Below are 14,368 nucleotides of genomic sequence, written 5' to 3' on the forward strand. Positions count from 1 at the left end.
CAAGCCTCTATTTTTATCCTTTCTACTATGGCGGGGAAGGCGGCAGCCTTCTGGAGTGTTTGTTGAGCTCCATGTTCATTGAATTGGGATCATTCTGGAGGCCTTGTGTCCCCCTTCATCTGGCCTTCAAGAACCAAGGCACAGTTGACTACTCATGAGTAAACATGCATTTGCTGCCCTGTTTTAGGGCTCAATACATTGTTGGTTTTCAGCCTGTCAGTTTCACGACCTACTAAAAAACGATCGTGACCCATTGATGGGTCTTGACCCATAGTTTGGGGACCACTGATCTAGGGTATCTAGTTAGCAAGCTGCAGTAAACAGTTGCAGGGCAAGGTCCTAACTCATTTTCATCACTAAGTTTCATCTGTCAGGCACCAAGCCCATCTTCTTGGACTAAAAATATGCTCTATAGAATCTTTCGTACAAACATATATATGGCCTTTCTTAGACCATTTAGGAAAACTGCAGTGCAGTCCTATGTATGGCTACTCAGAAGTAAGACCCACTGAATTCAATGAGAATTATGCCTATGCAAATGAGCATAGGTTTGTAGTTTAATTCTATTTTTCCAAGGGCCAAAGTGCCTCAAGATCATGAAACTATCCTAATATCTATTAACGTGATTTGTTTATTGCATTAACACAAACATATGCATACCAGATTCAAATAATCCTTGCATTTTTTTCAATTTCTAATCCTTATAGTTCTATACACCATTTCTAGTCCTTGTAGTTTCAAAGAGGATAAGACTGTGACTGCTAATGTTTGTGATACTCGAGATAGTTTGAGAAGTGCTTCCAGTGAATTTATTTTCATTTATCCCAGTTCTTCTTCTCAATTGATGGCAACATCCTGAGTTCTATTATTCATTCCCTATGGTTGCTGTACTATTAAGCATAGTGTACCTTATGATACTATCGACTACATTTTGCTATTTTAGAATGCACGGCAATTTCTTGAATAAGAAGCTACCACATCTATGAATGCAAACTGCTATTGATCTACGTAACAATGTTGATTTTCCAGCATGTAATCAAATAATCAAAGCTTAATTAATTTTGGTTACAAGTGAATGTGCGTGCATGCTGCCTAAGTGCCTTTTATGGCATGCTTTGCTGGTGGTTGGGCCCAACAGGACTGCATTGAAAATCTCACTAAAGCAATACAACAGAATTATATACCAATACCTACTTCTGATACACAGATGTGTTCCTTCAAGTCATAAACAAAGGGGCAATCAGAGGTGGAACAGAACCCTATGCAAAATGTCCTATCACTCCATAATTAACGGCAAGAATTCTGTAAATTCAAAATTTTCAAAAGCTCACCTGTTACGTCCAGAATCTCTAAATCCTTTTGCAAAAGGATTTCTATCAATCTTGAGTCGAGTGATCTGTAAATATAGCAGCAAACGTTCACATAAAAGTGCTGATGTATAAACACAGAAAGATGTCTTATACTGAATCAAATACTGGCCTTCCTAGCTCATTACTGTCGACACTGACTGACAGCGAGGTTCCATAAAGGAATATATAGAACTTGAAAACCACTCATAGATGTACCTGCCAGTGGATGTTAATGTGGTTTCCCATCCACTTTATGCAGGGATGCTGAACACAGAGGCCCAATATGGCACTCAGTACTGCACTATGAGAAACACAAATCCTAAGCACCACTGGAAACATGAATGAGGTTTACACAACTATTGCTAAGAAAATTAAAATCAGCAACTATATGACCTGTAGAAATTGGAGTGGTTATATTTATGTAAAATATTTTCTGCAAAAATCCATTGTTAACGTCCAGTTCATTATAACCATTCTATTCTATGCTTTAAAGCGGATAAAAATGTATGCAAATAGTTGAAAAAACAAACAAAAGAAATGTGTATAATGTACAAGACATTAAAATTGAACTGGCCGCTATTATACAAGTATGCCATCACCTTTGCCAACATCATTCTAGGGAAAGTATTGAATATTTATTTTACAGAACCAAAAATTTGGATTGTTCAAAAGAACCGGGTACAGCTTGTTGAAAACTTACCCACTACTAAATCCTATTAAAATCAATGGAATGAAAATACACAGTTCAATTATTTATTACAACCAAATTTATTTGAAATGAATAGTAAAATCCTCCTCCTGCTGGTGCAACTGCACCACCAGGATGTGCACTGCATTCTGGGTGGGGGGGGGGCAGTCCTGAAGGTCTTCTCTGGATAAGGGAATATTTATTCCCTTCCCAGGAGTAAACTCCTCACTGACCTTCTAGGTCTATTTAGACCTGTGCCACCTATATGGATGGCTCAAGTCCAAGTGGATCCAGGAAGGCAGACTGAGGCTGAGAAGGGAGATTGGATGTCATGTCTGGCAAAAGTAGTCGGGATGTTTCTGGGGTTGCGGAGTGCTTGGTCAGTTTCCCTATGCAACAGAGTATGGAGGCAAAAGAAGTAGGTGAGCAGGCAAATCTAGGACAGGCAATTTGCTAAAAGAATGGGGAAGAGAGGCAGAAGGACTAACAGTTGAATCAGCATTTGTTTTGCTGATGTGAATATCCGTCACTTCAGCTGCAAAGCCCAGTTTGCTCTGCAGTTGATGAACCAGCTGTAAGTTGTTTTTTAATGTTAACTTTGTCTTTCCTTAGGCAGTCAAATTCTCAATGGAAATTTCAGACCACACATTGGATACAGCTAGCAGATACCGCTGCAAGAACATAGAAGCTTCTTGGCCCAAGGAAACATTGACAAAATCCTGATAATTCAGTTTTATTTCAATAGATAGTTTGCAACCATGACATTATAGGGGGGGAAAGTTCACATCATATCATAATGGTATGACTGCAGTGTTTGCTGAAAGTCTAATGCCCAAAAGGTGAATAAAAGAACATGGGCAGCCCAATTCTAATAAGGCTGCCCATGCCACAGTATAGTGGCGCTGAAATGGCTTCCGTTGTACCTGCGGGGGCAGGGAAACAGGTGGAGGCCTCCTTGAGTTGAGAAAGAATTCGTTCCCTTACCTTGTGTTGAGTCCCAGCCTGCCCAATGGGGCTACTCGGATCTGGATCAGCTCAAATATTGGCACAGAAATGCATAGACCAATGTAGGGCTCTCAAGTTTGGGACAGGGGTTAGGATGCAGCAGAAGCCTCCTCTGCTCTCCCTACCTCCCTTGCGGGCCTGAACAGCTCTCTTCCTCACCTCCCCATGGCCAGGTGGCATACGTACCTTTGTTGGCAGGCACAGCTCCAGTGTTGGTGGAGGCCTGCCAGTGGAAATCTCTCCACCAACAGCACTGGCCTTCGCGCAGATGCAATGTGCTTTATGGCATGTTTGCAACCGTGGGCATGCCTATGGGCATGCTGGCAGATGCCAGCGTAGGATTGGGATGTTAGATTGCAATCCTAAACACACTTTCCTGGGAGTAATCTCACCGAATACAACGGAATTTACTTCTGATAGACATGCATAGGCTTGTGCTGTTAATTATATTACTATTAAATTTTGTCATTCTTAAGCAAAGCTACTTTGTGCTTTCTTCACTATTTGAGAGGGTCCACGCTGGAACACTCACTCTCTGCAATGACATAATATGGGCCAAGAGCCAAAGTCTTGTTCCAGGTGCACCAAAGGGGTTGCGTGTTCCCTGTGGAATCTTTTGACTTAATTTTCTTTGAACAGTAATACAGCTTCTGAAAGTCTCCTCAATTTGAAAAAAATATTGCCACGGAAAGGCGGTGACGTTGGTGAAAGGAACTAACTGAATGGTTATTTGCATGCTAGACATTGGGCGCAATCCGAACTCGATGTTAGGCCGGCCCAAGTCCCTTGGGTAGGCCTGGGAGGGTCAGAAACATGCCGCAAAACATTTGCGCCTCCTCGAGGGAAAGCCAGGCCGGCGCTCTGAGAAGCACCGGCCTGTGGAGGCTGACATAAGCCTCAGCGCCGGTTTCCCCTCAGCAGCTTGTGCTGGCCCTGCTGGGCCGAGGCAAGTGGAAAAAGTAGGTGGTGAGGGGTGGGCGGGCAGTGAGCAACCCTGGGGGTGGGCGGGCAGGGAGAGGGAAGTGGGGCTGGGATCCAGCAGTTATGCTGAATCCCAATCCCCGTTCCCGGGGTTTCAACCCACTCTGCTCTCCTTGGACTTGCGCCACCTAGTCCAAGGAAACCCTTTGGGGCCAGCGGCCCTTACCCAGAGGTAAGGGGAAATGTTTCTCCTTACCACTGGCTGAGCTGCCTCTGGCCCCTATCCTGCGCTAGATACAGCGCAAGCTTGCATGTTCCAGCGCAGGATAGGATTGGGCCCATAATGTGATAATTATGCTACATTTTTGTCATTATAATACAATTTAAATTAAATTGTCATTAACTGTTCTACAGTCCAAACCTTTGGGCCTCCTGCGATCCGCTGACATAACTCAGTGACATTAGAAATGTGTCATCGTTGTGTGCAAAGGAGCCACTGGTGGGAACAGACAGTGGCTCCACACATGTGCCAGACTTGACTAGACACTCCACCAGTGCCAGTGTTGGCAGTGGGGGTGGGCTGCAGGTGGGGGAGGACTAGGTCGTTGGAGGGATGAACCAGGTGTGTGTGGAGGGAAGGAGAGTGGATCCAGCAACAGTCACGCACACGCCAGAGCCTATCCCCAAAAACTCACCTCAGAACATCCCCATTCACCTTGGACATGACAGCTCCACAGTTGGCATGGGTCTGAGGAGACCCATAGGTGAGCAGAAGGCCTATGTAGAGGTAAGTAAAAATATTTTTACTTATCAGTCTGCCTTCTGTTCGTTCGTTCCCCCCATAGCATACAGCATAGCCTCTGCTGGCAAAGCTGAAAGCTATGGCAGGGGTTAGGATTGGGCTGTTGATTTCTGAAAAATTTAAGTAACAAGAACACCCAATGAGGCAGATGGGATAAACGGCGGCCACTCGGGCATTCTCCTATCCACCATCCCAGGCCTGCCAACACAGATCCACTCGGACTTGCACCAGATATTCAGCCAACGCAGGTCTGGCTAGATCTGTTGCATAGGCTGGGACTTACCCCAAGCAAAAGAATGAATGTCCTCTTACCTGGGGGGGCCTGCTAGCCTTCCAACTTCCCCCATAGGATGCAGCATGGCCTGCCCTTGCCCCACTGCATCAGCGCAGGGCAGGGACTGGATATGATTGGGCTACCTGCATATCAGACCTGTATATTACAATGAATAATCAGCTAAGTAACACACTGCATGAGACAAATTAGTCATTATGGTTGGAATCCATCATAATTTTCACTGAAATGAATGGAGTGGAAAAGGCTCTCTTTTTTTCTTTTCACAATTTATTTATAGGCTTTGGAGGATCAGAAATCAATTTAGAGTCTATGCGTTGTGCTTTCCAACTTCAACCGAGTTTAAATGCACTATGTACTAGTCTATTAATAGTTTAAAAACTATACAGCCCAATCCAACCAAGGGAAAGTAGTTTGCATGATCTACTGCCATAGGCCCCATTGCAGTAGCATAACAGCTACGCTGCCATCACATGAGATTGAGCCACTGGTAAAAATGGTCAGCGGGTCAATGCGCACACCAGAGTCACCCAGACGCTCCACCAGCCCAGGTATGGTGATGGATGGGGTGGTTCATGGGAGATGCAGTGAGCGAGGAGTGGGGAGTGGGCTGGAGGGAGTGAATCTTGGTGGAAAATGTGCATTGCCATCCCCGATTATTCAACTCAACTTGCCTCCTTCTCAGATTTACACCAGCAAAATAGCCGGTGCAGGTATGAAGACTCCCATCAGCTATCAGGTGATCTACTGGGAGGAAAGTAAAAAATAATTTTATTTAACTCTTGCTGACTGCCTGATTCTCCATCACCACCACAGAATGCAGCAAACGCTCCATCAGCATGGCACACGATGGTGAGAGATAGGATTGTGCCAATAATCTTTCTTTTTATCTAGTATCACAACAGAAGTTCTATTTCTTCTCACCCACTTGCCTGGAATTCAATGAAAAGCTAATAACACATGAGCACTAAAACCAAGGAAAGGAAAGTTACCTGTTGGTTTTGGTATGCTGTGACTGTTGTGAAAACAGTTTCTGGAAAAGAGAATGCCTTCACCCCTTCTCCCGAAGGAATGGGCTTGACTGGAGAGAGATCATCCCCACAGTCTTTCCGAATGACATGGACACGTGGCTGATACTTGTGCATAGAATGAAGGATAATCTATACCAAAAAGAGAGACAAAGTTCGTTTGGTTGCACATATATCAATGGTATTTTAATACATGAAAGCACTGCCAATATGTTTTTAATTTTTGGTTAGATGTGGTTCAAAGTTGTTCTAGCTTAAGCTCAACAACTGCCTCTCTGAGGAATGATTTTGCAGTTATCAAAGATGTGAAGTCAGCAAGAACAGAATAAAAGGGGACTGGGTGGTTGGTTGGTAGCTGGATTCTCTCCAGATCTGTCTGGAGATTTTTAGAAACACCCTGGAAATTCTGCTTACTGAATCATGAAGACTATATAAAAATTCATCCAGTCTACATGTTCAGTATATGAACAGACAAAAAGAATATTAGTTACATTTGAGTTTTCATTTATTATATAACATTTTTTTTAAAAAAATTCTTATTGTTGCTTTCTTAAGGACATAGCCAAGTTCTAAAAATATTTGTACTAAAAAAGCATAACACTGAACGGATTATGTATAATTCAAGAAAATTAAGAATGCTCACTGCTAATTTATATATGTGTACTTGATCACATGAACAATGAACACTGAGGCTGAATCAAACAAAAAACCAAAACAACCAAATGTGTAAAAAAAAAAGTTTAGAGTTTGAAATTCAGCATGTGAAACTTACAGTCTCATGTATAAATATTTTTATAATACTGTGTAAACCATAATTTTCAAGCATTCTTGATGAAAAAAAATGTAAATTTGCTTTATGATGTATATAAATTTGCTTTTAACAGTTCAAAATAAAAAAAATGTAACTATTGCTAGTGGAGGTCTACAAAGATATATTTGAAAAGGTTTCATGGCAACTAGCCTATAGAAAATCTAATTAAAAGGAGAAAATTTTTTAATTTCCTGTTTCGCTATTGACCACAGAATATTAAATCAGCATTGCATGTCATCTTTCTCCCTGCCCTCCCATTCTTGGCACCACACTGAATGCCAAAATACCATGAAACTCAGTTCATAGAAAGGGAGACACTTTGATTAGAATAAATAAGGTCTTGAAATGCTTTTATATAGATTCATTCCTCACAGGAGGACATGACACTGTACTAGTGGCATTCGTTAGACTAGAGTCAGACTTTTGCTAATTACATCAGAGGCACACTAACAGCCCAATCATATCTTTCCCCTCGCCGATGCAGTGACGCTAAAATAGCTAACACTTCACCCTGTAGGGGAGCAATTATGGAGGTTTTCTCTGGGTGAGCCTCCACAGCACAGATGGTTCTACTCAAACCTGCACTAGTGAATTTGGTGGTGCAGGTTCACATGGACCTCAGCTGCCATGTGTGAAACCATGAAACCGTGAAACCATGGACTGGGTTCAGGAAGGGAGCTAGGATTCAGCAGCAGTCGTTGCTGCTGAACTTGCCTCCTTCCCAGACCTGATCTGCCCTTCCTTCAACCCACCTCTGTCTGTTCTTCCTCTCACCTTCTGTCCTCCCCCGCCATCCTACCTGCCTCAGTGGGTTGCTGGTGACCATCTGGCAGGTGTGGTAAAATTTCAGCCTTCCTGCCAGATGAGTTTCCCCACCCCACCCCCAGCATACAACTTTCCTGGCTTCTGCACCCTTATACTGGGTGCAAGATTTCCAGAAAATGTTCTGCTGGATTATTTAAACAGCATTTCTAGAAATATTTTTTTTGTTTTGCTTAATAACAATGACCTTGAAAGAAGAATAAATTATGCTATAACCTTAAATCTAGTGGCCCTAATCTATTACGTCCCTTTATCTCTGTGTCTGTCACTATGCATTATTCCTGTTTACTTTTTCTGAACAGAGACTCATTCACACCAGATTGCAAAATGTATTTTAAGACTGGACACTGCAGAGCAGTGCAGCATGGAGGACTGCTTCAAGGAATTTGAAGGGGAAAAAAGATGGCTGTGCATATCTGCTTTGTATAGAGTGGGACAATTCTTTGTACATAGGTGCCACTGAAATCAATGGAAACAACTACCATGTGGATGTGTTTAGGATCAGACTGATGGGCAGCCCAATCCTGAGCTTCCTGGCACCCAATGGAGCAGTAGTGTCAAAGTAACTACCACTGTATCCAGCAGGCACTGGGCATCTCCTTGGGGGAAGGGCACATTTGCCCCCTTCCCCAGGGGAAAGGTCCAAGCCCTGCAATGGGGCTTCTCAAGTCTGCTCTGGCTATTTTGTCTGGCCCAACATGGACTTCAGGATCCAGCGTCCAGAGCTCCACCAGTCCCAGCCCGGTTCCTTCCCCGCTCCACCTTACCCCCTCCCACCCCACTCCGCCCATTTCCCACCTCCCCCCTTAAGGCAAATTTCTGACAACCAGTGCAGGCATTGAGAGTGTTTAGAATTGGACCCTCATACAGCCATTTTTCACATAATAGAATGACCCACGAATTGAATAGAAAAAAATTAGCTTGGTATGTTTGCCTATGTTCAACCTGTATTAGAAAGGAATTTCATTTGTTTCATGTGTATGAAGAAGTAGAGTGAAAGGACTGAGCAGGCAGCAAGCCGAACAACACATGAACTTATTGTATTTTTAAAACTTCAGCAGTGCTCTATAAATAGCACAAGAATATTTGCCAATGCATATGTAATATACACTGTCCCCTATGTAAGTAAAGATTAGGTTTCAGGGTATGTATATATGTATGTTAATGTAGGTTGAAACACTCTGCTTTTTTTATCCCAGCACTACCGTGCCAGTGCAAAACACATATTGTTCCTGTGCAAAAACACCACCATATTGTGCCTAAGCTAAAGTACCAACGCAGCCATCCATAATTCAGTCCTCCATTAACTTGGACATCTGTATCTTGGGGAGCCAGTATAACATACTTTATCTTCATTTTGCACCGAACATATAGTAGATAAAGGGCCCAATCCTATCCAGCTTTCCAGCTCTAATGCAATTATGTCAATGGGGCACGCGCTGCAACCTGTAGTGGGGGGCAATCATGGAGGTTTCCTTGGGGCTGCATTGTTGCTGCATCGGTGCTGAAAGGTGGCCCCAAATCTCCTATGTTAAAATGTACTGACGTGAAATGTGATATAAAACATATCTAGTGATATTATTCTAGTGATATAAAACAAGAAAAATACAAAGAAATTGTCAATAGATCCCAAATTTAAAATTGTTGAGCCTCATTTACAGCAAGCGACATTCCATAAGTGTTCAGAAAGATCCCATTAGAATAGGAAAACCAGGTTTTGTCAACACTTTCTTGATATCAAGAAGTACCACCACACCACACCTCTCTTGTTTCACACATCTGGTGCAGATACTGTGAGTGGCATTCCAAATAGTGCTTACGTTCAGGAGCTCCCTCCAGAAAAGGAAGCTTCTTTTGTGAATAGAAGGAACTTTCTGGGAGTAGAAGGGCCCTCACAAACACTCCATCCATTCATGGAGGAATGCAACTGTGCCAATGGGGGCATAATCTGCAGCCTGTGGTGGGAGGTCAATCATGGAAGACTCCTCAAGGTAAAGGAACATTTGTTCCCTTACCTTGCAGTTATATTGTGGCTGTATCAGTGCTAGAAAGTTGGTCAGGATTGGGCTGTTAGATATTATAATTTAAAAATCACAAATATGCTGGCTTTGTTCTTTGCCTTCTGTTTCAATCATATCTTTGTAACCATGAGGGCAAGATAATGACATTTTCTAAGAATACAGTTAAAACAAAACATTTACAGGAACCTATACAATCATGTTAGAAAGACTACATGCAGCCTCTTTGTAGTAAGCGTGTCTCTGGTTTGATAAACGCTTATTCATTCTTGACCAAAACACCGCTTTTGACCTATTTTGTTAACTCTATGAAAGCTAATTTTAAACTGATGCAACAATATAATCAACCCTATAACTTCCTTGACTAACAAGGAAACTTACTTAACAGTTTGCAAGGTTTAAACAAGATAGTTCATGGAAAAAAAGGAAAGAAAAGAAGAAAAGTAGCAGAAATTGATGCAGCTTTTATAGCCAAAGGACTAAATGCAGGCTTTAGTTTCTCTGGTTCTGTCCAAAATTAGGGAGAGCAGAAACAATGGTTGAAAAAGGAGCGCGGTAATTGGGCTGTTCTTTGCCTCAGCAAAATGAGAACAAAAAGTTCTATGGCACCATTCACCAAATCAAGAGCAGTTGTTTATAAATGCTTAGCTGCTTTTAGTTGGACTGAGAATATGCATTAAGAATGATTTAGACCTAAATTATAATAAAACCAACATCTGCAGGAGTGCAACAGTTCTGAATGCTACCTATATACTGCTACCTCAAACTTCATTCCTCTCCATTTATAAGGGATATTTTTCCCATGAGATTTATTCTACATGTGCAATAGCTCACAATTCTGTCACAGTATTAAAAAAAAGTTTGTACTTTGAAACAGGCACTTAACTGGGTTTTATTTCTACAAAATTACATCTTTTGCAATTTCTTCAGTTCTAGGAAGATGAATATTATACAATCTTTTGTCTTAATCTTCAAAACTTATATTCCAATTTTCAAGGCACATTTTAGGTCGCAATCAGTTCAATGTGTATTTTGAATTGTACAAGAAGCAAGCTACTTGACTTTCCTCCAAGAAGAGGTATTCATTAGAGTGGTCAAGTAATTCCAGCGCATTCCATGCAATGAATAATAGATTTATGGCAAGAGCTATGTAGTTTTTAATTCAGAAGGGAAATAAGTTAAACCTTGTGATTACAGTGTGGAAACCTACTCTGTACCCATCTCAAAAACCTGTTTGTAGACTGTGGTTATCTAACTCACAGAAGTTCAACTACTTGCTGTGTCCAATGAAAATAAAAGTTATAACTTATATGAACCTGTCCAGCAATAGAACTTGATAGACTGTACTTTCTATTTCTTAACAATGGTCTGTGCTGAAATGTTTATTCAATGAAGATTCTTGGGTCTCCAGTTGACCATGCAGGAGATTGCTAGTAACTTATAAGCAAAACTTATAACTTATATTTCTTAACTTATTGTTAAGAAATAGAAGGTACAGTCTATCAAGTTCTGCTGCTGGTCAAGTACATTTGAGATTAGTGCACTGCAACAGCACTTTGCATTTCGTAACAATGCCATAACAGACCTTCCCAATAGTTGTACCCTCTGCTATTATTCCTATTTATATTAGTTGCACCTATGCAACAGTTCCATTTAACTAAACTGAATGTTCCTCATTCAGGAATCCTCTTTTTCATTTGAGGACTGCTGAATCAAGCTCCAACAGACGGGAATCAAACTGTATGAAGGTTCACTTAGGTTTTAGCAGCCTTACAGAAATCTAAGATCATCGAAAATCTCACATTGACTTTTGCAATACAGCTGACTGGCTGTACTAATTTCCATCTACTATTAATCTCATCTAAATCAGAATGGGGAGAAAAGTTATGCATACATCTGAACTATTCATAATGGATGGCAGACAGAAAGGCTCAGTCAGAGTGTGAACATAATGTTTGTGGCAAAGTTCCACATAGCCTATAGCAAAACCAAGTCAGTCATTCTGTATTGTTAAAGGTTTCAAAGCAATTCTTAATTAACCTCTATTTCACCTTTCCTTAGTACCTCGGAGAATTTGCTTTAAAAGATTTATTTTTTATTACTATCTAACAATATGCTTACTAATTTTGAGGATGCACTATACCACCATTAAAATTGCATAGACTAGACTGTATATTGAAAAAGCTCATTTCATAAGGTTACAAAATCTAATATGGCCAGTGGCCAGAGGATTGGATGTGGACCAAGTCTGAAAAATAGCCATAAGTGGTTTTTTAAAAGTCTTTCAGGCCTCAGATCATCAAATACAAAATTTGTGACTGTTTCCTCTCTGTGATGTTTGGGTCAGAAGAACATATTACTTCTGCTCGCAAATAATAGCTGGGAAACCCTAAAGTGGATTTTGAGGGGTGCAGGGGATAGGCAAAAACTGTCCCATGTCCATGAACTTCCACAAAGAACAGACGGTCATAGGATACAATTCAATAATAGTAACAACATCAATATTATTTTTTGTATAAAAGAATGGATTGTAGAAGTGCTTTCTTGTGTATAAGAATATTGAGGTGGCTTCAGTGCTTAGAAATCCAGTTCCTATGAGCCAAGCGATATTCAAACAAATGAATGTACCGCTGAATTTTCAAAACATATAATCAAGAAGACCATTCAGAAAACTATTTACCAATAATTTACCAAACTATTTACTATTTAAACTATTTACTATTTAAACTATTTACCAAAAATATTTACTATTTAATTGTTTACCAAGATATGAAATGCAAGTATTTTAAAAGAATTTTTTTGAAAGGCAGGCAGGCCAGTCTGTATGCATTTTTTCTCACCATTTATAAAGAAAGAAATATTACTACAACATATTTTGTCACATGAAGTGCTGTCATAACTAAACAATTCGAAGCCTGCAAACAGAACACTTAAACTGTACAATTCCCTGCCAGTTTTGCAGAAATAATGAGCTTCAGCTGTGAAAAGGTCTTGCTCCATAAAGCAGGCAATAAATCATTATCAGAGTGAATGTAGCTCTCATGTTGTTCTTTCTGAGTACTGTTATTAACACCTCATGAGTTTTTGCAGAAATGATTTGGTTTTAAAAAATCATTAGTTTCATTTCTTTTACTCAGGTATTGCTGCTTTATAGCGAGGACATTTGTTTTAAGCACGTTGCACGTGCTTAAAGCCGAGGCACGTTGTTTCACCAGGGTTCCTGAAAATAACGGATGGTTCAGGCTATTCACAATGGCAAAATGCACAGGTTGTCCTGTGTTTTCAGTTTAGTTGATTGACAGTGCAATTCTTTGCATGTTTATTCAAAGGTAAGTACCTCTGTGTTCAGTGGGGCTTAGTCCCAAGAAAGTGCACAGGACTGCAACCTTAGACATGTGACATTCTGTCTCTCCAAGGGAGAAATTAGTCATGAGAGATTAAACAACACTCTATCACTAATTAAGGGTGCAATCCTAGGAGCGCCAGTCCAAGAGGGTCGCAAACATGCCATAAGGCACGTTTGCATCTCCTCGGGAGTTGGCAGGGACAAGCGCCAGTCCACGGAGGCCAAATTCAGCCTCCATGCACACTTCACGAGGAAGCCTTGCGTTGGTCGAGCTTGACCAACACAAGGCTCTGGGGAGGGTGGGGAGGAGGCGGGCAGGCAAGGAGCTGTACTGGGACCCAGCAGGTATGCCAGATTCTAGCCGCCGTTCCCAAGGAGCACAGGCTCAGCACCTGCAAAGGTGGCACAAGTCTAAAGAGACCCATTGGGGCTGCAGTGGCTTACCTAGGGGTAAAGGGAAGAGTTTCCCCTTACCTGCAACTGAGCCACTTTCGGCCCCTATCTTGCACTGGATACAGCACAGGCCGCCTGGCCTGCCTGTTCCAGCACGAGATAGGCTTGCGCTGCACTCGTCATGGCAAAATTCTCCCATGACCTAAGTTTTGTAAGACCACTCTGTTTTAGTAAACACAAGGCTGTATGTCCAATGACCTGTATTTAGAAAGCTGGATGCTTTATGCTGTAGCATTATAGAAAACAAGATACTCACATGGCCCTGGTCATCCAGTTCATTATTTGTAAGTTTCAGTTTGTCAAAACTAATCACTTGTCTCATCCAAGTCTCTCCTGAGGCGGGTGAATCTGGATGAATATACACACGGGGAGGCACAGGTGAGTCAGCATTACCAGCCACCATCCATTTGGAGCTGTGATAAACATACCTATAGAAAGAAACCCCACTGTCTATGAGATTCACAACACAAATAATTCACTGGCATTGTTTAGACTTTGTGGCAAAAAATGCAGAGCGTTAAGACTTATAGCAAAAAATAGTCTTTACCTGGACAGCAGCATTTCACTACATGTGCTAGGCAGAAAACCAGTCATAAATAAACAGTTTGGAATAAACTATTTTTGTTTCCTTTAACCCAGCAAACCCCAAACATTTTTTTTGCACAGCGCCCTTACTGCTGCTGACACGGAGCTCCAGACCCAGAAGTGATGGCAATGACGCAATGATGTCATCACACAACAGCCATTACTTTCAGGTTCAAGACTGCAAAGCGACTGAAAAAAACAGCAGTAAGTCGCTCAAAGCAGGTGGGCAGACCCTTCAAGTGCCAAAA

General features: G+C 41.5%; 1 protein-coding gene across 1 annotated transcript in view; it reads right to left on the reverse strand.

The window, feature by feature from the left end:
• Window positions 1-14,368, reverse strand: part of TBX18 (T-box transcription factor 18) — a 36,587-nt gene that overhangs the window by 9,016 nt on the left and 13,203 nt on the right. Inside the window, exons 4-6 of the mRNA XM_066609930.1 lie at window positions 13,792-13,963; window positions 6,050-6,217; window positions 1,332-1,396 (exon numbers count right to left, since the gene is read on the reverse strand). Coding sequence (XP_066466027.1) covers window positions 1,332-1,396; window positions 6,050-6,217; window positions 13,792-13,963 — 405 coding nt within the window. The remainder of the gene's footprint in view (window positions 1-1,331; window positions 1,397-6,049; window positions 6,218-13,791; window positions 13,964-14,368) is intronic.

This window comes from Tiliqua scincoides, chromosome 1, assembly GCF_035046505.1.
Source record: "Tiliqua scincoides isolate rTilSci1 chromosome 1, rTilSci1.hap2, whole genome shotgun sequence".
Classification (NCBI taxonomy): Eukaryota; Metazoa; Chordata; class Lepidosauria; order Squamata; family Scincidae; genus Tiliqua; species Tiliqua scincoides.